Below are 17764 nucleotides of genomic sequence, written 5' to 3' on the forward strand. Positions count from 1 at the left end.
GAAGTTTTTATGAAACAAACCAGCATGACAAACTCTTGTATTTGCTGCTTAAGATAGAAGTGTTATTCATACAGTCAACACAGCTCTTGGGAATAATTAACTTTTTCCTCACTTTGCAGTAGCCAAACAATATTAACACTGTCACAGAGGCTATATTAAAAAAAATTCTCTATGACTTTAATACTACAGTGATGGGCACCATAGAAAAATTATAGATAGTAAAAGAGAGTGTAAAAATAGATTAGAGGCTATTTCCCACCAGATTATAAACATTTAATGCAAAACAGATGTTGTATCTGAAATCCTTGACAGTATCATTTTAAAAACAAGAACATTTCACAGAGAGGTTTTCTTTTTTGAAAAAAAATGCTAACTGCATTTATCAGTATTTCTTTATGAATAGTTTTTTATCCTTACATAATTGGTTGGGGACAACCAATTATTTTGAGAGAGAGATGCTAACACATAAATGTTCTTCGTTGATATTACTACTGAGAATTATCTGATGCCACTTTAACCGACTCTGGGAAAAAAAAAAGAAGCACATTTCTTGTGAATGATGCAAAGATACCTTTATATTCTTCTGTTAGGAACCCCACACTTTCCCTGAACATTTTTTAGTGTGATTTAAAAATGCAGACTTAAAAATCACATTTCTATAGAAATTTTGTTCCCCCACTTTAGGCCTCCAGTCCCACAACTCACTATGTGTAGCTGCCACTCTGCAACTACAGTTATATTGACTTGAATGGGGCTTTGTGCCGGCACACTGGTGTGCCTACATGCAGTGAACTGCAGAACTGGGCCAATATTAACACCTGAGACTATTGTAATGGATGGTGATAGGCTAAAATGATCTCTCTCATAGTTTATTTTGTGTATTTGACAGCCTCTTCCTTATGGTCAGTTTCATTGCTTCCACCATGTAGTCTTCTAGGCTTTAATTCTGCTAAGAACTTAAGCATGGACTTAACCCACTTATCTTCCCTCAGACTCAAGTGCTTTACTGAATTGGGGCCTAAAAGCCTGACTTGTAGAAGTTCCAGGTAACCACACAACTCCAGCTGAAATCAACAGGGGCTGTGGATGCTCAACACTTAGTTATCCTTGGTTTGTGTGGAATCTATTGTGATTTCTCATTTTAGTTGAAAAAGCCTTTACTATTCAGATCTTCACCTTACTTTCTCATTTTAAGGGTAAATGATAATTTAGTACAGATAACTGCAAGAGGTGTGTTTATTAGTCACTATACTATTACCATAAAAAACAGCAAGAAAAAATAAAAAGACAACTCTCTGTATAAAATATATAGGGGAGCAGAAAACCCTATATTATATATATATAGGGGAGCAGAAAACCCAACTCCTCCTCCAACAGGTCAGCACACCTTGAAAATATAAGATTCCTCCCATTTTTTATCATCATTTTAGATTGTCTACTACAGCATATCAGGGTAAGAAATTTCTCCTCTTATGTGCGTAAGTCCTATTAATGGGTTCATTTGTACATATATTCACTCATTATGTACATTACACATAAATTGAGTTGCTATAACAGATTGTCTATCTGTTACTTGTAATGAGAACTAAGCAGTTTTGTGGTCAGGGAATAAGTACATATGGCTTACTAAAGGCAAGTTTTGTTCTGTTTTTTAATGAAAATTGAGAAATTGAATCAAGTATTAAAAAGGTTGTTCTTGTGTTTCCTAGATATATACTGGTCAGTCAGGTCAATGTACTGGGCTGAGGGCATCATAGAGTCTCTGGGCAGCCAACTCCACCATTTCCCGAAGGGATTCATCATCTTCATTTCCTGGCTCACATTCAGCAGTCTGGAAGGAGAGATGTGTATAATCAAGGAGTCAGAATAAAAAAGCCCTGTAAATTTACCTTTTTTAAAAAAAATTGTAAGTAAAGTCAATTAGGAGAAGGCATAGTAGATAACAGTCTAAGCAGCAATAAAACATTTCCTACAGTGGGGAAGCAAATTGTAATGAAAATTATCAAGAGATTTCAGCTGCATTGCTGTCTTTTAAGCAGTTTGCCTACACATAAGATAGTTCAGCAAAAGATTTACATCAGTCTTGCTGAGAAACAACAAAACTAGATACAAGTTTGTGCTTGATTAGTCATTAATTTTGGAATTACTGAATAGTAAGTCTAGTTTTGTGAACTAGATTTGGTTCAAAATCAAGTCCTAGTCCATCAAGTGGCACCCCAAAGTTTTTAACTTAATCTGTGACCTCATCTGCACTTTACTAAATTATTTTAGGTAGAAGCTAGGAATAAATATAGAGTGCCAATCAACACCTCTGCTGTAAATAATTCAATTTTAACCCACTCATGGTCACCTGGACACTCAGAAAATAAAGTTTATTTCAAAATAAAATCCAGTGCCCTGTTTACTCATTAAAGCAATTCATTTTTTTATTGAGAGGCAAAACATCTATGTCTACTTGAAACTTGCCAATTCACCCACATAGAGAAGCCCACTGACAGTAGTAGCTCTTTGACTCATGTAACTAACAAACAAATGGCAGCAAACAAGGATTTATATTTTTGGTGCGTCTTGTGGCTCTTTTAGTCTGGAAGACACTATTTACTCCCTTCCACTCTTGTCTCCTTTCGGGACAGGCACCCCAGCCACGAGGGCAAACAAAGGCTCCACCTTAAAAGCAGATGAAAATGAGGCTTGGATGATCCCCCTTCTACAACAAAGTGTAACCTTGAGCCAAAACCATCAGCCGAGCAACATCCCTGTGCTCCACTAAACCAAGATGCAAAAACCAAATGCTATGATTCATTGTGCACAAATCTGAACCAACCGTACTTAACATTTAGTGTGTTTTTTTAAAAAATCCCTGCTTTTTAAAATAGAACCTTTTGGCAATTATCCATTTCTTTATGGTTTCTTAGTGTCTTAGTGTTGATTAAGGTGAATCACTCAGGCACTTTTAGTTCAGGCACAAAGGAGAGACTATGGAGAGTATATAACTATACTGGCAAATCCTTCTAGTGTAGATGTAACTTATACTGGCAAAAGAGTGCTTTGGCTGGCATAGTTTATACTGGTTCAGTGCGTGAAATAAGATATACTGTCAAAAGCACTTTTTTGCCAACATAACTGTGTCAACACTAGGGCTTTTGACAGTATAGAAACGGGGAGGGAGGGAGGGAAATCACACCTCTCACCAACATTACTGTACTGGCACAAGTTTCCAGAGTACACCTGGCCTGGTAACATGCCGCTGAAGTCAGTAGTGTGTACACCAGTATAAATGATATAAAATATAATACTAAAATATATTTTGATTAAGCAGTACAAGTTTCTCTTTAGGCTTCTGGTACTTTTCTCTCTTCTACATGGTCTAAACAATCTGGGGCAGGGACCATCTTTTTGTTCTGTGTTTGTACAGCATCCAGTACAATGGGGTCCTAATCCATGTCGGGGGACCACTAGATTAGAACACTGGAGATATTAACCATTTATGTCATCACCGCATTGTTCTAATCATCAGACGTACATCATCTTCCTAAAACCAAGTTTCAATACATTTCAGCTTTACTCCTTAATCTAACTGATAAATAGATAAGATACTTCACTCTCTCTGTGGGCATTGCAGATTTTGGATTTAGTTACTCAGGATCAAGATAGGCAAATCTGATTTGCTTGGCACATTTGCCTACTAGATGATTGTTTGCCTTTATTCAGACCTGTCTAAATTTTAAGAGTCTAAAATTTCTAAATCAGTAAGTTATATCAGTTATTCTATCTCTACCATCCCTACTCTGTTTTTATAAATTTTTATTTAATTGCAATTTTACTTATAGAAAGTACAGTTGCTACAAAGGAAAATATTGAAAGTTTCTCTTTCAAAAGCAGAAGAATCGATGTTAGTTTTTTCTCTGAAAGATTTCTGAATAGGCTTAATCTGTTGTGATGCTGTGTACCAAAATATGTCCCCTAGCAAGTGATGCACAATATTCCAGGGATCATCACCATTATACATCAGACTTTAGAGCCCATGAGACAGATATTTTGTCTTATTTTGCCTATTTGCTCCTAGAGCACAATTCAAATAATATCAGTGAATTTAACTATACATACCCGTGTGTCCAATGAAATATTTGCAGTCTTTCCATCCACTGTGACACTTAGAACAAAGCCATCTTTTGCACTAACACAGTCCTCTCCAAACATGTCCCTAAAACAAAGGCCTATAATTGTAAAAACATAGCCAAATGGCAAACTAGTTTTTCTCTCTTTTTTAAATTATCTTTGGATTCCAGACAGATTCTGTTAGCACAGTATCTGGTTTCAGTCACTGACTGGGTTAATTTAACTTTAAAATTATAGATGACAAATACTGACCTCAGTTATTATTAAAGTGGATTTTTAAACAACTTTAAGGATTTTACTGAAAAAAATCTGTTAGTAAGTCAGGGCCAAAAGTCACACTGACTTCAGCAACTGCAGCTTCCTTCCCCCCGCCCCAAGCTTCTATGTAACAGAGAGAATAAATGTCAAGGCAAGTCTACGAAAAATATAGATATTACAGGATTTCAAAATACAGTATGTTAGTAAGAAGTGATTGTGATGGATATTGCAATTCCATGCAATATCTTTGGGACCATATTGCATTAAGTTGATGTATCACTGTGGGACAAGTATTGTATGCAACTCCAGTGGGAGGGTTATCACAGCTCCTTCAGGAACCAAAACCAGTGGGGAGGGGTGGGGTTAAGGTGAATTACTCAGGTTGTAAATACCCCCCAAATCAACCCTCCCCCTGGGGAGTCTTGCATATACTGGTTCACAATGGGTTTCCCAGAGACCAACGGGCAAAGAAAGAGCTTTTCACAGAAAAAGGCTGCATTTAAAAACTGACCAAGGCGTTCTTTCTGATCCAGCAAACAGACAGGACCTTCTGTCCAAAGGGGTCCCAACCCTTGCAAAAGGGTTGGAAAGACTGATGGGTGACTTCTGGTAAGATTTTAGCCTGTGTATAGGAACTTTTATTGTTTTTATGTTTTCTCTGTAATGTTTTTAGCTTAAGAATAAACATGCTAACTCAGAAAGAACTGTGTATTACTTTGTAAATGCTGGCAATACACTGTTCATAGTCCTCAGAGAGGGAGCCCAGGAGCTAGCCTTTAGGCATACTGGCTTGCTGGGATATCAGTGTCAAGCAGAGCACTGTGCAGCCTTAAACCCCAGGCAGAAGGGAGTAGGACAAGTGTCCCCCTTCCCAGACACAGGCAACAGCGGGAGACCTGCCTGGGCAGTTCTGAAATGGACCACCGATGGGGAATACAGAGGGAATGCAGTTACCCTAAAACTGTGACAGTGATGGCTTGATTTTCAGGGGTGCTGAGTACCTACAGCTCTCATTGAAGTCAATGGGAAGTACAGATTCTCAGCATCTCTAGAACAAAAAAAATCACGCCCTTGGTTCAAAAAATTTAAATGATCAGAAAAAGATATCCTGAAACAGTCTCTCAAGATATTGCAGGATTTATTACCTTTTATCCTTTGGTTTACTTAATTACTGAGCTTCACAGAAATGAAACTGATATAAATCTCTGCAGCCTTTTCTGAATTACTATACATGCAAACAACGAAATGGGCAAAATGTAGGCGAGAACTGTGTTTCTTTATAGGCCATATATTTAGTGGCCATATAAATTATGCTAAAATCACCACATTTGCATGACAAACAAATAGTGTTTCTAACTGACCAGTTTTGCTTATGAATAATATGACAAGCCAACTTACTGAAGCATGATCTCCATCCTTTTGCTAAATACATCCATATCTACTTTTTTTGAAATCTTATGCACTGCAGCTGAAAAAAGTTAAGAAGTCAGCATTAGGTTTTCATTGACATTTGCTTGTGTTGTATTTTCCTCTTGCAAATGTTTACTATTACAATATAGTTAATTTACAAGTCATAGTTGCTAAAAGTCTGCATAGTTTTCTTTATGGAAATTTATAATTGAAAACAAAAATGTTTCATGAAATACTAAGAAAAAAGTTGCATTTTAAAGGAAGAGCTTAAAGACCATATTTGAAACAAGTTCCTTCACTTCTGTTACTAAATTCACCAGGCTATTCAAACAGGAAGAGTTTTACAAGTCTAATTTTTACTTATTTCTATTTATTTTTCACAATTTATGGTGTTTGTTTAATTTTTACATTTTATTCAGTTGGGTAATGACAAGAGTTTCACTTCTGTTTATAATCTGCTTTGCTTTCTGGTTTCATAAATTCGGACAATACTTCACTCTCTTAAATGGCAAAAACTTCTTTAGCTCAGTTTAGATTGCCCTTCTAGTATCTTATTAAGCGCAGCAAAACTGAAACTTTTTTTTTCCTGTGAAAACCAGGAAATACAGAGTTAACCACTAGGAATTATCTGCATGTAATCTAGCTGCATTCACTGTGTTAGGTGTAGTTACATTGAATGAGAGAGGAATTAGTTGGAACAACTTGAAATGAGTTGTGATTGTGGTCCTAAGCAATCTGTGGGACTGTGCCCTGCTGCGAGTGTATATGAGCTCCTTTCTCTCCTTGACCCCTGTGTGTGTGTGTGTGATTAAAGGAAAGAAGTGAGTGTATCTCTGGACAGATCCAGTATGTATATTTCAGCAGTGTTGCGTAGGCTGTCACTACAAGGCACAGGAGTCTTCTTGCCATGGGGATTGTCAACAGTTAAGTGGGAGATGAGTGCTGTCTGTGAGTTTAATGAAGAGTAAGTGAAAGTGTAGTGTTAGATGACATTGGTGCATAAGGTGATAGGTTTGTAAAAGGAGCTGTAGGGTTTGTAAAAGTTAGCAGATGGGATTTCCTTTCTGGGGCGTAGGCTGCAGTGGGTGTAGGAAGCTCCTGTTCAGTACAGTGCAAATGCAGAGTGCAAGTATGTTTTAAGGTTATACTGGGGCATTGCTCAAAGAGGGCAGTGTTAGGAGTGTGGGCTTTTAGTTTGTCTGTATTTCCTGGTTTTCACAAGTTTGGGTTTTGCTGAACTTGACGTTCTGGAAGACCCTGAGCTACCATGGGGCAACCTTCACTGTGCGCTGATGAAGCTTTTGAAAGTATCTTGTCTCCTCATTGGTCATTTTGGTCAGGTGCCAGCAAGGTTACCTTTAGGTTCTTAACCCTTTACAGGTGAGAGGATTTTTTCTCTGGCCAGGAGGGATTTTAAAGGGGTTTACTCTTCCCTTTATATTTATGACAAACAGAAAGAGAAATGTTGTTGGTAGGACTTAATGGTGATTTAGGCAGTTGTAATTATCATGGACATTTGCAGTTCAGAGGCTACTGGGGCCAGGAAATAATACCACCACCTAACTTTAATACAGCACTTTTCCTTGGTAGATTTTCAGAAGGGAAATATTATTATCTGCATTGTACTGATAGGGAAAGTGAGGCAAAGTGACTTGGCCAACGTAATCCCACAGGCCAATGGCAGAGCCAAAAACAGAGTCTAGGTTTTTTGAGTCCCAGTCCACTGTTGTTTCCACCAGGGTGCATGGTTGCTTTGTGATTCCTACATGTCCCTCCCCCTCCCCACTTTGTTGTAGTGGAATGGGGATAATGGTTGGTGAAATGTTGGGAGTGCGTAGTTGCTAGCACAGCTGGTGAGAGAAATCTCAGACATGGTCTATATCCCAAGTACTTGGCAGTTTTATTACATGGTGATTATAGGAACTTTAGCCATGTGAGGGAAGACTGGTGTGTGTGTGTGTGTGTCTCCTCTCACCCATAGTCCCCCGCAATATATAGCAAGTTCCCCACCTCCACCGTGTGTGTGTGTGTGTGTGTGTCCTCTCACCCATAATCCCCTGCAATATATAACAAGTTCCCCACCTCCACCATTTCTAGCTCACCCTCCCCTTCCTGTCTCTAGACTACGTCTAGAGGTAGATCAGCAAGAAGGTGAGCAATGCCAGTCATAGCGTGGGAAGCGTCGTCCCCATGCTGGAAAGTAGCGCCGAGGAGACAGGGAGGAGGGTCTGGGTGATCGACAATGAGATTGGGACACCAACGGACGAGATTGGGACCTGCCTCGGGATCACTGTTTCTTGTCTGGTAACTGGTGGTGCTCCCCCGCCTCCTCAGGGGCCTAACGGCGGGCTTGCCCTCTTGGGGAGCCTTAGCTTGTTCCTGCGGCACCGAAGACATCATAGGGGCAGGTGGAGACATGCTCTCTCTGCGCCTGGGCTTGGGATGATAACGGTGCAGGCAGAGTTGCGGGCCCCAAACTGCTCCCTGGAGTCAGTGGCGGACCTTTAAAGGGGCTAAGAGCTCCAGCCATGGAGGCATGCTTTTATAGCTCTGGCGAAGGCTTGCAGGCAGGCCCAGGTCCTTTGCTGGATGACCCTGGGCCTTCTTGCTTGGTGCCAGAGAGTGCTTCTTAGCCCTCATTTTCGGTACCGGTGATGGTGAACTGTGTCGGGAAGAGGCTGGTGCCGGTGGCGCACTGCGCACGGAGGCAGAGGTGCTCGGTGCAGCCTGCGTAGACGGCTCGGAAGCCAGGTGGAGGGCGGACTCCATCAGGAGAGCCCTGAGGTGAATATCCCTCTCCCTTTTGGGTACAGGGCCAAAAGTTCCTGCAGATCCGGCAACGCTCCTTAATGTGTGACTCCTCCAAGCACTTAAGGCAGCTGTTATGGCAGTCACTCACAGGCATAGGCCAGCTGCAGTCCGAGTAGGGCTTAAACCTGGGAGCCTGGGGCATGCCCTGCTCTGGGGCAAAGTCCCCACTGGGACCCTAACTATTAACTAACTAACTAACATTTAAGAACTACTTAACAACTTCTTAACACTATCAATCATGTACAAGAGGCTGAAAGGCACAAAGTCCAAGGGAAGAAAACTGCTAGCTCTTGTCAAGCAAGAGAGGCACTCCGACTGACCACCCCGGGGGGTAAGAAGGAACTGAGGGGACATGGGCCAGCAGCGCCTGTTATACCCGGCATGAGCGTGGCACGCTAGAGGATGCCAGAGCCGGCCCTACGGGTACCGCTAAGACAAAAATCTCTGATGGCCGCGCCCGTGGGTGTGCGCACACCTAGAATGGAATCGATATGAACAAGCACTCGAAAAAAAACCTGGCCTTGCACATCCGAAAGTTCTGCAGTCACTGCTCATCATCCCAAGCCTGCATTAGGAGACAATCCCACCAGTCAGTGCTTGTTTCTTGGGCCCAGAAGTGGCGCTTCACCATCTGCAGCTGCTTTACAAATGCCATCAACAACCTGGAATTGGTTCTTGCTATGTCCCACAGCAATCATCATCTTCCAGAAAATCATCATATTCCCGGGTGATACAGTTCTTATGGCTCTGCAATCATGCATCCTGTGCTTGCAATGCTCAGGACAATAGTGTAGAGCTGTGCAGGTTCCATGCTTCTGCCAGAGTAGGCAGACAGCAAAGACTGCATGGGTTTGTGGGATTTTTAAACAAGGCATGAAAATTATGGGATATATAGATGAAATTATGGGATGGAGACACTTGAACTCTGGGAAGTTTCCCCCTTGCTCTCAGTCACCTCTGTGTGATTTGTTTCTGCCCCACCATGCATTGCCAAAACTTCCCAAAAGACAGTGAACTGGATGGTGGTGGGTTGCACAGTGGGATACCTACCCACTGGCACACAGCATCAACACAAGGAGCTAAGTGTGCACGTGCACAAGCAATATACTAACCACGGCAGCTTTCTGCAGACATAACTTGTGTCGACCAAAGCGTGTAGTGTAGATATGGCTTACATGTGCTTGTGAATACCTAACTGGAGAACCAAACTTTTTGACTAATGAGGTTGTAATTTGAATTCCTCTAAGGGGCTAGTAGGTGGCATGCCCTCTGTTGAGGTAACTCTTAAGTGTCTGAGATCCCAGTGTGATGATTGCAACCCTACCTGTGCGAAAAAAAACACTGATAAGAAAAAAGAAAGCTCGTTTTAACCTTAACTAGACCAGTGCTGGCACCTCACTATAATAGGCTGCAAGTACAGCAGGAAATGCTTGCGGTAAAACAGAATAGCATCTATTCATTTAAAAAACAAACCAAAAACCTACACATAGGAATGTTGTAAATATTACATTCTGTACATTTCCTCCTTCCCCAAGGACCAAAATTTTGGTCCGAATTACGTGACCATGTCCAAAATTGGGGACCAGATCCTGCTCTCAGATACACACACAGCTCTCATCAATTTTCATAGATGAGCAAGAGCATATGAAGGCAGAATTTGATTTGGCCCTTAACATGAAGAAGACTGTATGTGTTCCAAGCATAAAGGTATGTATTGGCAAAGAGTATACGGTACAGACCATAGAGGATATGAGAACTTTTAGACTATTTTTGCCAATGTGCATTATTGTTATTTATCCACCTTTTAATTTCTACTGCCATCATGCTGCACAGTCTCCCTAAATGTTCATCCTCTTGGAGTGTCACACCATTCTTCATACTTTCTACTAACTGAAAACAACTTCACCAGTACATTTCAATCCATCATGCAGCCCCTGTTCCAGTTCATTAATACAGTAAAATACATGAATTAGTCATAAGACACCACCACTATTAGTCCCAGCAAAGTTGCTTTGTTACTTGAACTAGTCAGCAACTTCACATCCAGCATCTGATAAATAATTTTGTTATGACCTAGTAATGCTATTTGATTACTGATGTCAATGGGTATATATCTAAAACTCGGCAAAATACAAATATTGCATTATTAACATATGTAGATTTCTTCATATTGACAGAAAAATGCTACTCGTGATGCGGTCCACTTCTAAACAGGCCTTTCAAATGAGAGGCTAAAATAAATATTTAGATGTGGTATCGTGAATCACTTACAATGTAAAATTTTACTTTCTTTTAGCTTTGTAGGTGTGTCATAAATGTAAAGGGAAGGGTAAACCCCTTTAAAATCCCTCCTGGCCAGAGGAAAAATCCTCTCACCTGTAAAGGGTTAAGAAGCTAAAGGTAACCTCGCTGGCACCTGAACAAAATGACCAATGAGGAGACAAGATACTTTCAAAAGCTGGGAGGAGGGAGAGAAACAAAGGGTCTGTGTCTCTCTGTCGGTACGCTGCTTTGCCGAAGATAGAACAGGAATGGAGTCTTAGAACTTTTAGTAAGTAATCTAGCTAGGTATGCGTTAGATTATGATTTCTTTAAATGGCTGAGAAAAGAATTGTGCTGAATAGAATGACTATTTCTGTCTGTGTGTCTTTTTTGTAACTTAAGGCTTTGCCTAGAGGGATTCTCTATGTTTTGAATCTAATTACCCCGTAAGGTACCTACCATCCTGATTTTACAGGGGTGATTCCTTTACTCCTATTTACTTCTATTTCTATTAAAAGTCTTCTTGTAAGAAAACTGAATGTTTTTTCATTGTTCTCAGATCCAAGGGTTTGGGTCTGTGGTCACCTATGCAAATTGGTGAGGATTTTTACCAAACCTTTCCCAGGAAGTGGGGTGCAAGGGTTGGGAGGATTTTGTGGGGAAAGACGTGTCCAAACTACGTTTCCCAGTAAACCCAGTTAGAGTTTGGTGGTGGCAGTGGTTATTCCAAGGACAAAAGATAAAATTAATTTGTACCTTGGGGAAGTTTTAACCTAAGCTGATAAAAGTAAGCTTAGGAGGTTTTCATGCAGGTCCCTACATCTGTACCCTAGAGTTCAGAGTGGGGGAGGAACCTTGACAACGTGTAAACCACTTCATCTGTTCTGTAATAATATGGCTGTAATTTTTCCATACATTAACGCACAAGTTGCCATTTACATATAAAAGAATCCAATTAACCAACAATACAAATCAAATCAGTTTTGTTTTTAAACAGCAAGTCTGTTTGCCCATTAATAAGCATTTTGCTTCATAATGAAAATAAATTTATCATAATGTAAAAAGTCTGCTAAGAGTCTCAACAGAGAGATGCTAAGGAGTATGCTACAATTAAATATACACAAATTAAATTTAATACCTTTCTGTATTTTGGGATTTGACTGAACTTCCAGGATCACTGTTGTTACAGTGTCTGCATACATATCATTAGCAGGATTTGCCACCCACTGAAAAAAAAATTAATAATAATACTCTGGCAACAGCATAATCTGGACCGAATGAATAATAGAACATAAAAATGTCATAACAGCCATGAAATTCTCTTGACTCTATACTCTGATTTGCGCTGAAGAGACTAACTTCAATAGCTTTGGATACATTTTGCACTATATTAATTTTAAAACAAATATGACTTTGTGAATTGAAAATGGAGTCACCTAGAAGTTCTCCATTCCCCACCATGACACATTCTCAGATTCCAGAGGCTTCTTCTCCTTTGTTTTTCATTCTCTTTGGACACTCTAGAGGGATTACTATCAAACGATCTGAGACGCTTCTTCAGCAAATGAACATAGTCTTGGCATTATTTTCAACTACTGTTTGCCAGGGAGAAAATGGCACAGGGCCTGAAATTTGGACCACTACAGAATTGCTCTATTACTTTTAAAGCATTTCTACAGTGCCAGTTAATGACTAGCACTGATAGGCAATTGCCTCCTCAGAAAGGTGTTAGTAAAGTTTCTCTCTAATACTAAAAAAGAAAAGGAGTACTAGTGGCACCTTAGAAAATAGAGTCCACTGAATGCATCCGATGAAGTGAGCTGTAGTTTACAAAAGCTTATGCTCAAATAAATTGGTTAGTCTCTAAGGTGCCACTAGTACTCCTTTTCTTTTTGCGAATACAGACTAACACGGCTGCTACTCTGAAACATCTCTAATACTAGTGGCATGAACAGTGATGCTTACACATCAAACCTCCTGGGGTATCTAACTGCAGTGAAGAAGTAAAATAAACATTTTAAAAGGTTAAATAAAATGACACATATCAGAGTAAGATGACCACTCAAGGAAACTTTACCAGTGACCTTACACCTTTAACTCGATACTCAGCATAAATAACTTAATGATCTCTCATTTAACTCAGCGCAAAAGCCACTGTCCATTACATTGGTTTCTACAAAACAAGGAATGGAATATTTCTCTCTCCCCATTTTCACACTTACCTCAAGTACCACCATGCCAGGTTCCTGGATCACAGTAATATTTTTGAAAACCTTCAAGGCTGGCTTTTGCTGGATTTCAATTTCCTCTACATCACCTACAATGTAGCAAAAATTGGTTAATGAGAGCAAATTACATAGCAAAAAAAAATATTATAAAACAGAATACCTATATTGGCACAGGAAAATATATCTGGTTTAAACAAACACTGAAGGATTGAAAACCCTTTTATTTCAGTGGGGTTCTCTGTTTTAGAGTGTGTGGGCCATATATATGCAATCCATTTCTTTCCCCTCGAACATATACTCCTCCACATACTCAGTGACACTTTTTTGGCTTTTTAGTGTGTAACACTGGCCATATTAGCTGTTCTATTTGATATGTTTTAATAGTGCAGTGCATTAACTAAAGCACATCAGTAGAAAAAAGCAGCTTAGGGCTAAATTCACAAAGAAAGTAGGTATGGTGATGCCACCTCCCTCATAACTGGTTCAAAGTCCCTCCTTCACCTGAAGAGGAGAAGAGATTTGAACTCTGATCTCCCACCTCTCAGGTGTGTGCCCTATCCACTGGGCTACAGGATATTCTGATGTGGAGCTACCTCTCCCAGCACTCAAAAAAACCCCACCTCCACGAGGGGTGTAGCTATTACTAGGGAGGGAGCACTAGGGAGGGAGCACTATTACTTGTCTTATCCTCTAGGTCTGAACTAACTGATTGGTCAATAATTTCTTCCAGTATTTTTCCACGTATCAAAGCTAGGCTGACTGGTCTGTGATTCTCTGGGTCTTCCTTTTTCAATATAGCTACTGTTTTCTCCAGTCCTCTGAGACTTCACCCATCCTCCATGAGTTTTCAAAGAAAATCACTAATGGTTCAGAGATTGGGCTGGCTAGTTCTTCACTATTGGATGAATTTCATCAAGCCTTGCCAACCTGAATACATCTAACTTGTCTGAGTATTCTATAACCTGTTCTTTTCCTATTCTGGCCTGAGGCACTTCTCCCTTGTTATTAATATTAATTGTGTTAAGTATCTGGTCACAATTAACCTTGTTAGTGAAGACTGCTAGAAAGATGCTAGATTTCACAAATACCAAGTCTTATAACCTGTGTAGAAAACAACACGTATGAATATTTTCTTGTGTAAAAAGTAATGTATGGAATTGTAAAGTAGCCAAGCAAATAGTAAAGTGGCCTCAGAATTCAATGAATGTAAATCATGCAGTGAGATACAACAAACAAAGGTTGAGATTGTCAAAGAAGTCTAGGAGATTTAGACACATCTTCCATGATTTTAACCCAAATATTTACAATTAAATGAACAACCTGCTTCTATCTTTGTCTTCTATAAAAAAAATTAGACTTGAAGGTTGACTGATTCTTTTTCAAGAGGAAACTAAGTAAATGGTGAAGTATACGACTATCATTTTTACCCTATCCCAGTGGATGAACAATACACTTACTAAGATACCCAGGAAGAAAATAATTTGATTTTCTTTGCTCTTGTTTTATACCCATTTCTTATTCTGGAGTAAGTGTCTCAGCAAACAGTGTCCAAAAGCAGGACTTCAAATTCGCTCACTATTTCACTGACAATTTGGGAAGGTGTGCTTCCAATCACTTCTTTCCCAAATACTTATGAACCCCCGGATCAAATTCCTTAAGCTTTTAGATATATGTTGCCTACAAAGTTAAAGAAAAAAAGCACTAGAAATACAGACACACACATCAGAAGGAGGCTCCATACAGTAGGATGGTGGGTCAGTGCTTGTCTGAAGCCGGGAGAGGGAGAGTTGTGGCAACTGGGAGGCAGGGCAAGGTTGCCACCAGTTTCAGGCAGGTTTGTACTCAACATGGCTCAGTTGTGGCTCTGCTGCCGTTACCTGTGCCACTGTGGTTACATTACTATTTATACTCACTGCACACTAGTAGGGGATATCACACTACTGGGTTGCAGTGTAGAGACAGCCTCGGAGACAACTTCTAGCAGCGAGAGGAGAATACTTCAGTCAGCATGTCTAAGCCTCTGCTAAAACTACTAATGGGATGATAATTGTGGTGGCACTTTTTGTGATAGAGACATTTAACTACTAGAAAACAACTGAAGACCAGAATAATTTTAACACAGGTAATTGAATACCAGTAGGATATTTTTCAGTTAATGAAATATGGGATTTTGGGAATCCCATATTTTCTCATGCTCATTGTTTTACATTATATATACACAGGAGAATCCCACAAAGATCCCCCACTTGTGCTCCTATGGTAGCTCTGGCAAGGCCAGTGAGAATCTAATGAAACTTGTGAAAATTTGCAACAAATTATTAATAGCTTAGTTAGTAAAAGGGCAGCAGAATTTACCACTCAGATTTCCCGAAGGAATAGCATTAAAACAAAACAAAAACCTTTAAAGAAATGACAACAGATCTTGAACATCTCTTTTCAAATACACACACCTGTCAGTTTCTGTAGCTGGTAATAAAGCAGATTGAAAGGGCCAGAATACGGAATGGCTTGTGTCTGTGTTACAGTGCTCATAGCCAAATCAGTGTAATCTGAAGGAATTAAAAAAAGAAAAGGAAGTTAGTTCTTTTAAAGTTACTTTCTAAAAAAATAGATTTTTCAGTGCTGAGGAATGGTGGCTATTGTTGATTCCAAAAGTTTTCATACAGTTGGCAGAAAACAGAAAAACAAAACAAAAAACCCAGTTGCAGCTTACAAGAAGATTGGGTCTGTGATTAAGGCATGGGCAAGGCCCTGTATTTTATGTGGCACATTAGATGTAAATTATTCAGCAGGGACCCACTGTCTCCCACAAGTCCCCTTGTCTCACTGTCCCATTCAAGAAACATATTGTTCCTTGTATTATTTATTTTGAGAATAAATGTAATTCAAATCATGCTCCCTGCACATTTTAAGTTTTCAATTTGCTGCAGATTTTTGTTCTGAAAACTAATAAATGCATTCTAGAAGCTGTCATGGGAAAGCTTGCTTCAACAACTGGCCAGGGCCCACCCCCCACATCTATGGTATTTTTGGCACCCATACAGGAATGGGAGGAGGTTTTGGTTTTTGATACCAGGGAGGGAATGCATTTTTTTCTCTCCCCCTTTTTGGGCCGGGACAGAGGAAGGGTTTCAATTCCTTGTTTCTTACCCCAGCAACCAATGTTAGGTATTAGTTGCCCAACTGCCCCGCCTTAATATCTGCCTTCAAATCCAACAATGACAAGTAAGCATATTAGTTGGATGTTTCCGATAACGCGATCAGCTGTGAAATTGTTGAAGGTGACAGACTTCACCCACTGAACAGAGCAGTTAGCTTCCTAGGTCTCAACCTTGTTTCAGACTTTCTGCAAATTCAGGTTTGAGAAGCTGTTCTGAAAGCTATTTATGCACCATTCCTTGCATCGTACCAAGCCCAAACTTCACAACATTGTCTAGTTATACACAATGAAAACACAGATGTGTGGCTTACCAAGTGATGCATAGGTTAAGGCCTTACAAAAAATAAATAAATGCTTGTCTTCAATACATAGAGTCAGTCCAAGAGTAAAGGCAGAGGTGGCCAGCCTGTGGCTCCGGAGCCACGTGCGGCTCGTCAGAAGTTAACATGCGGCTCCTTGTCTAGGCACCGACTCCGGGGCTGGAGCTACAGGCGCCAACTTTCCAATGTACCAGGGGGTGCTCACTGCTCAACCCCTGGCTCTGCCACAGGCCCTGCCCCCACTTCACCCCTTCCCATCCCCTCCTCTGAGCCTGCCATGCCCTTGCTCCTCTCCCTCCCCCCTCAGCCTCCTGCACACCATGAAACAGCTGATCGCGATGTGTGGGGAGGGAGAGGCCTGATTGGCAGGTCTGCCGGTGGGTGGGAGGCGCTGGGAGCGGGGTGGGGGCGAGCTGATGAGGGGCTGCTGACGTATTACTGTGGCTCCTTGGCAATGTATATTGGTAAATTCTGGCTCCTTCTCAGGCTCAGGTTGGCCACCCCTGGCTTAAGGTTACCATCTGCCATTGCAGCAGGGTGGCAGAAAGCTTGCAAATGTGTGTTCTTTACGCATAAGCCTTCTCTATCAGTTTGAATTGTCTCTGACAGGTACTTCATATTACAAACATTCCTGTACTGCTGTAATTAACCCGTATCAAGCAACTTTTCCCCACATTAAGCCTAAATAAAACTTTAAAAATCTATGTCAGCCAAGTACTGATCATACAGAAATTGTAGAAACATAATGCATCAAATATAAGGTCCTCTATATCTTTTGCCTTTAAACCAGGAAACTCAGAATAGTTACTGAGCACATGACAGTATGTCATCTTGACTTACTTGACAGGTCACATGGAGAAAGGATGTGATAGTTAAAGTTTCTTTTAACCAGGATCCCTGAAACGCGCTGTCCTTGCTCTGGCTTCTTATCTGCTAAAAACCCCATCACCTGTTGAAAAGAGAAAAATCAAAATTGTTACAGGGAAAGCTGAAGCTGTGGAGGATGGAGGTTAACTCTGCAGATTTGAAATGGCCATTTCCAGCACAAATCCAGGTTTTCTCACCCTCCGCCACCCCCCCCCAACTCACTCTTCTGCTAGTAATAGGCTATTGGTATATGTTATATGGTAATGGGCTATTACCAGCAGGAGAGTGAGTTTGGGGGGGGGGGGGGGGGGCAGAGGGTGAGAAAACCT

The 17764-nt window shown here is 40.5% G+C and overlaps 1 protein-coding gene across 3 annotated transcripts in view; it reads right to left on the minus strand.

The window, feature by feature from the left end:
- Positions 1-251: 251 nt before the first annotated feature.
- Positions 252-17764, minus strand: part of CPSF3 (cleavage and polyadenylation specific factor 3) — a 55828-nt gene continuing 38315 nt past the window's right edge. For all 3 annotated transcript variants that reach the window (XM_073336051.1, XM_073336052.1, XM_073336053.2), the window contains 7 exons: positions 17409-17517; positions 15539-15637; positions 13083-13177; positions 11999-12086; positions 5776-5845; positions 4108-4204; positions 252-1831 (listed from right to left, as the gene is read on the minus strand). In XM_073336051.1, coding sequence (XP_073192152.1) covers positions 1730-1831; positions 4108-4204; positions 5776-5845; positions 11999-12086; positions 13083-13177; positions 15539-15637; positions 17409-17517 — 660 coding nt within the window. In that variant the 3' untranslated portion in view covers positions 252-1729. The remainder of the gene's footprint in view (positions 1832-4107; positions 4205-5775; positions 5846-11998; positions 12087-13082; positions 13178-15538; positions 15638-17408; positions 17518-17764) is intronic.

Source organism: Lepidochelys kempii, chromosome 3, assembly GCF_965140285.1.
Source record: "Lepidochelys kempii isolate rLepKem1 chromosome 3, rLepKem1.hap1, whole genome shotgun sequence".
Classification (NCBI taxonomy): domain Eukaryota; kingdom Metazoa; phylum Chordata; order Testudines; family Cheloniidae; genus Lepidochelys; species Lepidochelys kempii.